Raw genomic sequence first — 12,885 nt, 5'->3', positions numbered from 1 at the left:
GCTGCGTGAAGCTCTGTGTTTATCAGTGTTCAGAACGTACTGTGCTGAAGATTTGTCTGTAAATGTCATCAAATGTGTCAGCTGTGCTTGAGTTACAATAGAGCATGCTCACACAACAAGTCACAAACAAGCACACGTATAAATACACACAGAAATATAAAAGAGCAGAAGCTGTTTGTCCACCCTAAACTTAATCGCTAAATCACTCTTGTCAGGTGTTTTTTTTTCCTCCTCCTCCCTCTGGAGCGTGTCCTCTTGTCCTCTCTTTGATTTCTTTTCTCTCATGTCTCCCTCCGTGTGAAGAGCCCAGAAGGGGAAGCTGAAGAGCTCTTCACCTCAACCAGAAACATCAGAAAATGGTAAAATTACAGATATGTGGTGGATGCCTGTCACAGCAGCAAAAAGAGAAACAAGGGAATAGTGCAACTCTCTTGTTCCCAGCTGATTGGCCTATTGTAAGCCTCTGCGTGAGAAAATGCCACGCAGGTCTGTGCAGTGGTTTTCCTGCTCTGAAGAAGAAGACAGGACAGTATTGCTGTTTCCTGAATGTGAAGGTTCAGCATCCCATTTTATTTCTCTTTAGGTCCAGTTTCTAATCAGTCAGAGAGCAGAGTGGGTTTCCTGAGCCTGTCAGAGAATGGCCAGCGAAGGGAGCAGAAATCCTGTTTGTAAATCACACTGCAGGGACGTTGCTGCTGTCAGGGGACTTTGTTTACTTTGTTTTACTACCACAGTCTTATCCTGTTGACAAGGCAGGGCAGTGTGGTGTATCGCTGATGTCACAGCAAGGTAAAAAAAAACATAAATGCACAAAAACACATAAAGCCTCCGTCCACTGCACCAGGTGCAATCGTACAAGAAGGTTAAAGAGGAGATACACTTCACCTCCCATGTATGACGCCTCACCCACTCATATGCACTTATCATTAACATATGACAGCTTCATATAGTGGCACACGAGGAAGCAGAAGGTCAGGGTGTTTGAGTTGACAGAAAACAAGTCTGGGTCATGCCCGCCTGTCAACTGAACCGGTCTTCACTCAAACCATTCTTCAAAATCAAACGAGCCATGCTAAACATCTGATCAAGTTAAAGAGTTGACCGGATGAAGCACTTGATATGCAAGTGGACGTGCATGCATAAATAAAGCATATGCTAATGCAAACTCTGGGCCAAGTGTGTGTTTGATTGTGAGTGAAAGGTCATATAGTTGGCTTCAAGAGGAAAAGGGAGTTAGCCCTACATGAAAAACCGGCAACAGAACAGGATGCAGGTTCATATTCAAATTAACCACAAGTTTTTTATTTATTTTTTATTTGGTTGTTTTATGTAAAGTTTTTCGCCTTATGGTTTGATCTACATGTTTCAGTCAAAATTCAAATAATGGTAAAAGTGGTTGCTACTACGGGTGCCGAAATGAAATAACAGTGTAGTTTTACACATCAGATTTTTTTATTTGGGACTTTTACTGAATTACAATAACAGGTAACGCTAAACAGCCAGCAAATAAATATGACCCAATAAAATTGCAAAATGGCATGAAAACCTTTGGAGAGCCCCCAAGGAAAATACAGGCCTGTTCTAAAAAAAATGGCCAATCAAATTGATAATTATTGTGAGAAATCATTAAATGATCAGGGTCTTTAAATGAGTATCATTAATCATTAATAATCATATTTGCAAACTGAGCAAAACAAGTATCAAACTTTGGACTCAATACCCATGAAAGCTGCAGCTTTAAATGCTTTTTGAAACAACTTGAGTAAAGATTTTTCTTGATAAGATTTCTAAAAAAATAAGTCAGGACGTCATCAGAAGTCTTAAAAGTAAGACCAAAAAGGTTCATTCTTGTTTAGTTTGTTAATTAAATGAAAAGCCTACTCAATATGGGGGGTTAAATTATTCAAAATCTTAGAGTTTGGAGGCCTGCACTCACCAGTGCCACTGCCAACTGACATCTGGTGAAGTGTGTGTCTTTAGCAATCGCATTGTTGATCAGTGGGCCCACCACTTTGGTCCAGACTGAGACCACAAATTCTTTTCATTATGGAAATATATAGTATGTTACCCCCTATATGTTTAGTTTAAACAACAACAACTTTAAATTCAATTAAATGCACAACACTGTTTTTGGACCATACATTTTGTGACATGTCACCAAATCAGCAGATGAATGTGAGAACAGCTTTCTAGAGTCAAAGTCTGCACATCAATGATTCATCCTTCTGCACAGTGAAGGTCAAACATTCAGGTATACAATAAACCAAACATATGTTTAAGTGGAGGTGGATTTTAAGTAAGATTCTGAATGTTATATATATGAATATTCTTCTGAATAAAGAAGCGTAGTATGTTCTCCATCACTACAGTTGGGATTTCCTGTTTTCAGCGTTAATCACTAACTGACGCTTTCATATTTAATGTGCCCATTTAAAAAGTGTAATTATCTTCCTATGAAAGGGCCTAATTAGAACCGTAACCGCTGACTGACGTAAATGGACACCGTGAGACGAGCGCTCTCGCGCCTCTCTTGAATCCATGCTTGAATCGTAGGACTCGGATATGATGTCACCACGGCAGCGCGCTGTGGCGGTCTCCAAGGCAACGCCGCGTGCTGCAGTGACGCCAGCCCAGGCCCCGGCTCGTGGTGAGTGGGCGTGACTCGCCACGTTAGGCCCCCCCCCTTCTCTCCCGTCAGTGTGGGCGGGCCCCGCGCTCAGAGGAGAGCGAGCGAAACACGACACCCCGAGGACGGAGAGACGCACGGGGGGAGGAGAGAGTAGCACTGAATGGTGTTAGAGAGAGTGGAGGACTTACAAAAAAGTCTGTAAAGAAAGAGAGTTCGCTCTCCAACGTTCATTTCTGTCAAAGAACAAAGCGAGATGTCAAACAGCGACGAAGATGCGGTTGAGACGGAGTAAACAGCTACCGGACAGTTAGCGAAAGAACTTGTTAAAAGAGAGAGAGAGAGAGAGAGCCTTTACGGCTGGCTCGAGTCGTTTTCCGCCGCAACTTGGGCAGATTTGAACGCTGCCAGTTACGGGACGAGAAGCGAGGACCAACAGCGAGGTCTTGACCGCTGAAAGGCACGCCATTCGGTCGGTTGGCCGAGATCCGCTGAAGCAGCAGCAGCTACAAAAGTTTGCCGTATATTCACCCAGTTTTCCAGATTGGGAACTAGAGGGGGGAGGAAGAGGCCGAGAGACGGGCTTTTCTTTCCACAAGCAACTTTGTGGAATTCATCCTGTTGAGCAAACTTTAACCGCTTGCTGTCTAGCTAAGTAGCTAAAGCAGAAGAAAAAAAATGAAAACACCTGGAGATAATGGTAAGTTTGCGTGACTCCTGCTATGAATTTCTACCCACCATTGTCTTTCTTGTTTACTTGCCGTGGTTGTTGTCGGCAGAGCTAACAGTCACTGCATTACTGATTAATAAAGACGCCAGATAGTTACTTATCAACATCCACTTCCAATCAAAAAACCTGTTGATTGGTTTTAGTTGTTCTCGGGATCAGTGCAATAGTCCGTGGTCTAGTTAGATAAGATACTGAAATCTGGTGCAGGTTTAGTACTGTACTCCGGTTCAAGAGGAAGTGGTTAAACTACTGTACAGTTGTTACAGCGACATCCTCTGTGTCACCCTGACAACCAAATTTCACCATCCGCCACCTTTTAGAGAACAGACTGAAAATCCTAGAAGCACTGCACGAGTGTGTTTTTGTACTGACTGAGTGAAAAAGAGAGATGTGGACGTGTTGATAAGTTACTTTACGACTCATCTCCTCCTGGTGCTGGTGTTGAGGTGATGGGGTCTAGCCAGGTATACACGCAGCAAGCAAACCAGTAACTGAGCATACATGTGCCAGGTCCTAGGCCTGTCAGTAAATTGAAGTGAGAGCAGGGGTTTTTCCAGTAGTCAGCTGAGGTCTCTGTGTGTGTGTGTGTGTGTGTGTGTGTGTGTGTGTGTGTGTGTCTTAAAGTCTAATTCCTGAAATGCTTGCATAAGTTTGTTCTCACTCCCTTCTCTTGAAGCCAAGGCAAATTTTCTTTAGAAAGGAGGAAGTGGAAGTGGGCCTACTATAATTTTGCCAGCTATTCAGTTTATCATTTCTGTGTCAGTAATTTAGTAACAAAACTACATGATTTTGATTCGTATAAATTAGACACAATTTAAGCACAAGAGACCAATGGGATAACATCTGAAAGTATATAACAACCATTTACTGTCTTCGGCCCTCTGTGTAAAACAAAATATACATATTTAATAAGTTGTTTTTCCCGCGGGAACAATGTGATGACTTCCTAAGTAGTTACTGGTAAGCATTTGGCACAGTGCCTCCTGTGTGACTGACAAACTGTGTGGGACCCTTTTCCACTTGGGACATTCCCCTCCCTTCCCCCACGCTGTCCCCTCCTGACTCCTGCTGCACCCAGCTTCAGCCCCTCAACATTCCTACGCACACACACACACAAACTCACACTCACACACTCTTCTTGCAGCAGCCCTGGGGAGGCTGCCATGACATCAGACCACATCCCACCACAAGTAGCCCTTTATTACAAGGAACTCAGTGTTTGTGTGGCAGCAGATAGCTTAAGCCCTTCTGGGAAGAGACTAAAAATTGATTGTGCTTCGGTTATGGCTTTGATGTATGCGGATGGTGTGTGTGTTTGTGTAGTAGGTTGATTGTGTGTGTCATCTATTGAGTAAAGGTGAAGAACATTAACTGGACCTACTATAGTCTGGTTGGTGTGAAGTGTGCACTGCCATCCAATCAGTCTTATTTACCATTTAACTTTGTTATAAGCAGCATCTCACTTTTATTTTGATGGTTGATTATTATTGCTTATTAATTGATTAGGTCTCGAAACCAAAAGTTATCAATTTATAATGATTAGGGCTGCAACAAACAATTTCTCATTACTTTTTTGATCAATCATTTGGTCTATAAAAAGTCAGAAAAAAGTGAAACATCCTCTTCACAATTTCCTTGACCACAAGGTGACAGTCTAAACCCCAAATATATCTAGGATACCTTAATGTAAGACAATGAAAAACCGCAAATCTTCACATTCAAGAAGCTGGAAACAGCAAACGTGTTTCGCTGGAAAAGTGACTTAAATGCTCTATCTGTTATTAAGAATCAAAGTAGTTGTTAACTAATTTATAGATAGATTAATTTACTAATAATTTCAACTCTAATTATCTAAAAATGTAGACAAGCAAACAGCTTCTTGCTCCTATGAAGGCTTAAGCTTCATGAAGTTATTTGTCAGTTACCAAAATAACATTTTATAAATTCTCTGTTGAATAACTAACTTAATTAATCCTTTCAGCACTTCTTGGTAAACATAGCAACTCTGTCTGAGAGGCATTATCTAACAACAAATCTGATCTTAAAACAGCATCTTGTGTAGATCTCATAATTTAGAGTGAACACATTTCTTGAATGTAGAAGGATGTAACAGTGCTTGGAATAAAGAATGTAATCATCCCTTCCTGGCATGTTTGGTGATGTAGGATTATGTCCCATAGGGTAAGCTGCCTCTCTATGGAGCTTACCTCCATTCTCTCCATCACCGGACACTTCCCCTTGCACTCCTGTTTTCCACAGTCACTTCATTAGTGTGAATAGATGATCGGATTTCTGCTGAGATAAAGAATTGATATGATGAAGCAGGAAATGACAGGAATATACTGTAGCTGCATCTGTTGTTGCTGGCAGATCAGTGTTGGTTTAATTGTGTTGGAAAGTATCCAATTTAATTTATATCTAATCACTGCTATTTATTTACCTGGTCTTTATTTGTGTTTGATGTAGTTTGGGGGATTGGTTAGAGGCAAAGTATTCTACAGGTTGCATTAGTCAGCAGACAGGGAGTTGGAGGTATGCAGTATCTCGTCTACACTTACACAGTTGACATTTTTGTGTACCTCAAAGGCTGTGCTAATGATTGATTAAGCTCTAGTGATAACTTGGACACACAATAACTTGCCTACTGTATGTCTCTCCCTCCCTAAGATGTCATCGAGACTCCTGCCACACACACTTTGCACGTCTTTGTGTTTTACTCATTTTCTTCCATCCCTCTCCAAGGGTCACAATTTTTCTTCTGCCACCTCTATCATTCTTCACTCTCTCTCTGACGGGATAAGGACTGGTGTGTGTCTTTGTGTGATGGAATTGCATAGTGGGACCCCTGGCTCTAGAGTGGCCATTGTGTGAATGTGTGTGGAGTATGGGACAATGGTGGGAGTGGGGCAAGCCTTGGGGCTGATTGTGTGTGGACTTGTGGGGCCAGGGACCTCTCATTGTACTCATAATGGTGCAGAGTAGCTCATAGTTTGGTGGTGCTTTTGACAAGTGAAGAGACTGCTGTGTGTGTGTGTGTGTGTGTGTGTGTGTGTGTGTGTGTGTGTGTGTGTGTGTGTGTGTGTGTGTGTGTGTGTGTGTGTGTGTGTGTGTGTGTGTGTGTGTGTGTGTGTGTGTGTGTGTGTGTGTGAGAGAGTGTGTGAGAGAGTGTGGTAAATGTGGACACCCCAGTTTATTTTGACATGCCATGGAGCCATTTTACCATTTATTCTAGACACACACAGTCGTACACCGTTTTGCCTTATGATGTGGCAGGACAGGAGACAAAAGGGTAGCTTGTGAGCAAGGATTTCAGAGGGAACATTTCACCTTTTCCCTGTCTGGGTTTATGTGTGCATTGTGCAATTGTGAGCATATGCTTTTCAATCTCAAAACACAATCACTATAATGATAAGCGCTGCGATTAGCCTTATCTGTGAAAACTCCCTCGCAGTGCTGACCACAGCAAAACCACTGCCTCCCATTATTCCAATACAGTTTACAGCCTGGTTTATGGGACAGTGCCTTGCTGTGATCAGGCTCAGTCAACATTCTTTTAAGCCTGAAGCAGATGATGTTTCTTAACAAAATTGGTTATCTTTTTTTCTGAAAAATCTGGCAAATTGAGTTAGGTGCCAAGAATCAACTTTGATTGCTGGTGTGAAGTGAACATATCAGCTGTTAGGAATACTGCTGAAGCTATTAAGTCAAAATACACTTGCTGACAAAATTGTGGGCTAATATCTCATGCTGCACTTTGTAGCTTAAAATGTACACTCTGATAACACTTGTAATGTAGTGTTTAAAGTTGTAGTAAAATATTGAATTTTTCGCTCAATATTATAGAGATTGATTTTCTAACAGACAGAGTATTCCCAGTTTAGAGGCATCATGGCCCACTTTTCCTTGTCAAAACAGTTCTTCATAAAATTTTGATATGGTTGACTGTGACGCTAAGTTGACAAATGACTTCTGGTAGAGGGGGCCTTCAGTTGTGAAAATGTCTGTATTTAGCCAGGAATGTGACCAAAGGGAACAATGTGCTCAGCCAGTCGACACTAATGGACCTCCCCACCATTAGTCCTGTGCCGCCCTTGACCAGGGAGTTCAGCGAGACCACAGCCAACAAGACCACATCACCCATGGCGGTCCTGGGGCTTCTGACGCCCTGCCCCAAGGACTTGCACATTAACCTCGGATCTGATCATTAAGTCCTATAGATTGTTGGCCTCTCAGACCTTTTTGATCAGCTGCATCGTTGTGAGGTTTGACATGAAAGAGCTTAATTTGAAATCCACTTATTTTCCCTGATAACACTGCAGCTGAACTAAATGTGTCCTGCGGCCATGTGTGTATGTCTGTGACGACAACATGACCCCATATTGACTGTATTGGTTATTGGTCAGGGATGGTAATGGGGTGGGTCTGCATGTCTGGATGGGATGGACTGTTGACTGATAATTGTAACACTTTGACGAACATATATTCGAGTACACGTACACAGAACACACACACTCGAACACACTGCTGCTTTTTATTGGAATTCTTGGACCTCCCACATTCCTGCTTAGAAGGTTAATAGTTGCCGGCTGTGTTGCATTACACATGAGGGGAAAACACAACAGTTACTATCTCTGCAAGTCTTTCCTGAACACACTCACTCTGTGACTTACAAAGGCATTCATGCATTCATAAACACACACATTTTGAATACCTCATAAGCACAAAATGAATAAAAACTGATTGAAGAATGCATTCAAAATAATGCCTTTTATTTTAAGAGATGAGAAGTAACATTTTCAATTGAAGCTACCATCCTCAAAACACACACACACACACACACACACACACACACACACACACACACACACACACACACACACACACACACACACACACACACACACAATTTTCAAATGGGTATCAAAATTCATGTTGAGAATGCAGTAGGGTGTGTTGGTGTGCATGGATTGATCTGCACTGTTCAGCAGCTGTTTGTGTTTGCACATGAATGTGTATTGTAATATAATATGGGGAGTTTACAGAGCTACATTGTTGTAGAGGTGACTCAGAGTGAGGCACAAAATGGCATGTTATTGTAAAAGAATATCAAGTGTGTATATAAAGGAGACAGTGGTTTTCTGGGTGGGCAGCTGTGCAAAGGTATTTCTTGTGAAAAAAGTGTGTATTTCGCTATGTGGGTGTATGTACAACCACTTCTTGATGGCAGCGATGACATTGAAACTAATCTGAGTCTGATGACGTGTACACACACACACACACACACACACACACACACACACACACACACACACACACACACACACACACACACACACACACACAGATCAGGTAACTATTCCTCTGATCTTACCAGATGAGAGGTTTTGTTTTGATCTACACAACATAATGACCTGTCCTTTAGGTTAGAGCCTGAAGTGTCATTTCTCTGGAGTATGATCATAGTGTAACATACCAAGACCATGACAGCACTTAGTAAGTCAGTGGTAAAGCTAACTCTTCCTTCATTACATTACATTTCATTTAGCTGACACTTTCCAATAAGTGCATTCAACCATGAAGGTACAAACTCGGAACAGCAAGAATCACATAGAAGAAGTACATAACTTCAAATAGCTTCCAAACTACAAAGTGCCACATGTAAGTACAATTTTATTTTTTTATAACCATCATCTTCTTAGCCAAGGTGCAGTCGGAAGAGATGTGTTTTTAGCCTGTAGCAGGAAGATGTGTAGACTTTTAGCTGTCCTGATGTCAATGGGGAACTCGTTCCACCATTTAGGAGCCAGGACAGAAAACAGTCGGGTTTTGGTTGAGTGATTAGGTGTTCCTTGCAGTGAGGGAACAGCAAGCAGATTACCCCTTCCCCATTGCACCACTTCTAAACTACACCACAATCACCTGGCCTGGCATGTTGCGTGCACACACATGCACACACACAAACACACATAGTAGTTTCTCGTAATCCTCTGCTGATGCTGCTATACCTACGGTGGTCGTTTTTGCCAATGATAGGGCTCGGCCCGACCGTTGTTGTAATGTATACTGGTAATCTTCTTAGATTAACCCCAATAATACTGGTCATGCTGAGGGCATCTTTACAGTGGGGATCAGCACACAGTGTGGCTGCTAATATAATTTCCAGGACAGGATCACAACAAAAGGACTGGATCTTCTACTTTTGTACTGTGAATTAAAATAAACTAACACGTTTCTGAAACCTTTTGAACTTATAAAAAGCCTCTGTGCATTCTGTAAGTCTTGTGTGTAAATTGAGTGTCTTAATTTAGACAGACAACCAGGCAGTCACTGTATGAAAGTGTTAATCTGCACTTGGGTTGCATGGTTTATTGTGTCTACTAATTGTGTGAATGCTGATTCAGCAGCATTCACAGTATTGCTATCCAATTCTTTATCCTTCAACTTTCTTTGGTCGCCTCTAACTTCTGCATACATTCAACTACAAAAAACAATCTAATATCAAAATGTTCAGCTCTTTAAGCACATGATGGGGCTTCCTTAACATTTGTTCTGCTATTTATACTTTTTAAAATATTAAGCTTTTTTTTGCAATTAGAGTCAATGAGAGCAGGCTTCAAATCCTCTTCTACTTCAAAATGCTACTTCATACTTTTAGACACCAATCAAACTTTAAACCTTTCACAACTGAACAAACTTCAGCTATTAGGCTCTATCTCAGCAGTTTGATATATTTAACAGTTTTTGTGAAAATTAAGTTTAAGTTTAGTGTTCTTGTCAGGAAGTTTATAATGGGTGATGTCATCGCTAGAGCACAGAGCCTTAATAAAAATAATCTTAGTCCCTTCTCTATAACTTGCTCTCACGCCCACAATTTTTCCTTGTCATACAGTATACATCAAAATGTAGGTATGCTTGTCTACTTTCAGCTCTTTTAAGCAATAGGACTTATATATTTTGCTCGGTGAGCTTCCAAATGACAACAGCTCCAAAGCTTCCTCCATTCGCTGCCCATGTTAAACATCCTTGACATTTCCGTGCAAAGGCACAGCAAACCACTTTTTTGAATCGCTGATATACCCACATTTTTTAATTTTTCCACATAAATTTTACATCAATATGTTCCCAAAGGACTTGTGGCACTGAAGATGAGGTCATTTCACTTATGCCACCTATAGTTTAGGCTGTCTGAGCCTTTCTTTCACAAGTCACTCTCAGTGTCCCTTAATGGCAGCAGTCTGACACAGGTGATTAGTCGTTTGCTGACATCAGAGATCAAAGCGATCTCCTCTGTGTTAACAAACATGGCCACTGATTAATAAGCATGACGCAGCATTTTCACCAGACTGTCAAATTGCAACTACAGACAGTTATATGTCGTTCGCTTGCCACTGCTGTGCCACTGTTGTAACACCTACAACTTTCATACAATATGGCTATTATTCAACTTTTTAAAGATATAACACTCATCACTTTTCCACATTTCTTACAACTTCACTTCTTACACATTTTAACCAGCAATCCAGTTTAGCTTTAGCTTTTAAAAAAAAAAAAACACATTTCCAAATTTTTTACATTAGCAGTGTTATTCAACTTGAAATTCATACCAATTAAAACAATTCCCACTTGTCCAACTATTCTCACTACTTCAACTTCTTACAGCTTTAGCAATTTAGCTATTCAGCATTCACACTCATTTTCTGCAGGAAATGCATTTTCTAGTTTTTTAATCATGTACAATATTGGCAATTTGGAGCAGTCTAATAGAGAGGGCATTTTTTTTTACTTGCAAGTATGTCACATTTTCTACTTAATTGTTAAAAAACAGAAATTACAACTTGTACACAGTTATTTAAACATGATAGTGCTTGAGTGTTTAAGTGTGATAGAGATTGGGCTGTCCCGCTGTCCCAGGCCCTCTGGTTCAGGGAGGTGATGAGTGGAGCTCCTAACCCCTCTCTAACCCCTTAAGTCCAATGCAGTCAGCAGACACTCCCTGCAGAAATGCAGCAGTGTGTTTGAATAGTTCCTCTGGCTATTTTTATCTGGGAATCTGCCTCTGTGCTGGACCCAGGGAGTGGGGGTGGAGGGCAAATATCTAATCTAATTTCAGACGATGGGAAGTCACCAAAAGGACTTCTGTGCCACTCACATAGTGTCGATATTTTGTGTGAGTGTCTGTGTGGTTGGCTGTCGGGTATTGAAATGCTGTCTGGCGCCAAGTTAAACTTTCTCTCTTGTCACCCTCCTCCTTTTCTCCCCTCTCTCCCTTCCCCCATTTCTCCCTCTTTTTTTCTTCACCTCTCTCTCTCCTTCCCTCCACCCCATGTAAGGAATGCAAGATCACGTTTTTCCTCTTCCTCTGCCTGTCTGTCTTTCACTGTGCTGTCTCTGTCTCTACCTTGTTTCTCTCTCTCTCTCTCCATGTTCAGACCTGTTCTCTCTTGTACATCAGAACTCATTTTGGACTTTGAGCCAACTCATTGCAGCCTATACTTGTGAGTGAGAAGATTATGTGCATTTAAAAGGCAGGGCTTCAGGTGGGAATGCCATGTCAGAGGGAAAAAAGTGTGTCTGTGTGGGAACAAACTGTCCCAAGCGGTTGTTAATAAAATGATTAATTCTGTGTACCTTTTTAGGAATTATAAACTTATAAACACTTAGTTAACACCACCTTAATGGCCAAAAATTCAGCTATTTTCTTATCTGAGCACAGGCATATAGTGCTAAATAACAGCTTGACTGTGTGCAGGTGTGTGGACACCACAACATTTCTAGCCAAATGGCACTCTGTTCGGCAAGGTACTGTAAGCAGTAGCAAACTGTGTGCGTGTGTGTGTGTCAGGGAAAGAGGACATCCTCTGCCTTTTATCAGCTGTGGATGCTTGATCTAATTTAAGCCTTTTGGACAACCTAACATGTAAGCATTGTCTTTTATGCTTGGGATTTAGAAACGTAAACCCACGGTCCCATCCAGGCCTGCTGCTGAATGCTGCTCTTTTGCTAGACTTCTGAGCCTGTGTGTGTGTGTGTGTGTGTGTGTGTGTGTGTGTGTGTGTGTGTGTGTGTGTGTGTGTGTGTGTGTGTGTGTGTGTGTGTGTGTGTGTGTGTGTGTGTGTGTGTGTGTGTGTGTGTGTGTGTGTGTGTGTGTGTGTGTGCGGATGCACACGTCCCTGTAGGGGAGTGAAACCTTTTTAAGCATTGATTGACCCAACCATCCTCTCCTCCCTCTCACTATCATTTCTGTGTCACCAATCCATGGACTAATACCCTAGTGGCAGCTCCTCTTCCATTAGCTTCCTCCTCTTTCCTCTTCTCTCCCCCTCTCTCCTGCTTCATGTCACCTTACCCTGTGTCTTTTTCTTTCACTGGACACCCAGATTTACCAGCCAACATGACTCTCTGACCAGATACAGCATAGTTTTCTGCTAACATGGCTCAAAGAGTAAAGAAATATGTCAGTCACTGTTGAAATGTATCAGCAGTAGGTGGTGGCCGGTGTTAACGTCCTCCGAGTCAACCTGAAAACTCA

General features: G+C 41.7%; 1 protein-coding gene across 1 annotated transcript in view; it reads left to right on the top strand.

Annotated features, from left to right (window-relative positions):
- The first annotated feature begins 2,716 nt into the window (after window positions 1-2,716).
- The window catches only part of erfl3 (Ets2 repressor factor like 3), a 47,933-nt gene continuing 37,764 nt past the window's right edge, over window positions 2,717-12,885 (top strand). Inside the window, exon 1 of the mRNA XM_028580941.1 lies at window positions 2,717-3,326. Coding sequence (XP_028436742.1) covers window positions 3,305-3,326 — 22 coding nt within the window. The 5' untranslated portion in view covers window positions 2,717-3,304. The remainder of the gene's footprint in view (window positions 3,327-12,885) is intronic.

This window comes from Perca flavescens, chromosome 6 (genome assembly GCF_004354835.1).
Source record: "Perca flavescens isolate YP-PL-M2 chromosome 6, PFLA_1.0, whole genome shotgun sequence".
In the NCBI taxonomy this organism is placed as follows: Eukaryota; Metazoa; Chordata; class Actinopteri; order Perciformes; family Percidae; genus Perca; species Perca flavescens.
Note: the sequence above shows the minus strand (reverse complement) of the source record. Positions and strands in the feature narration are given on the sequence as shown.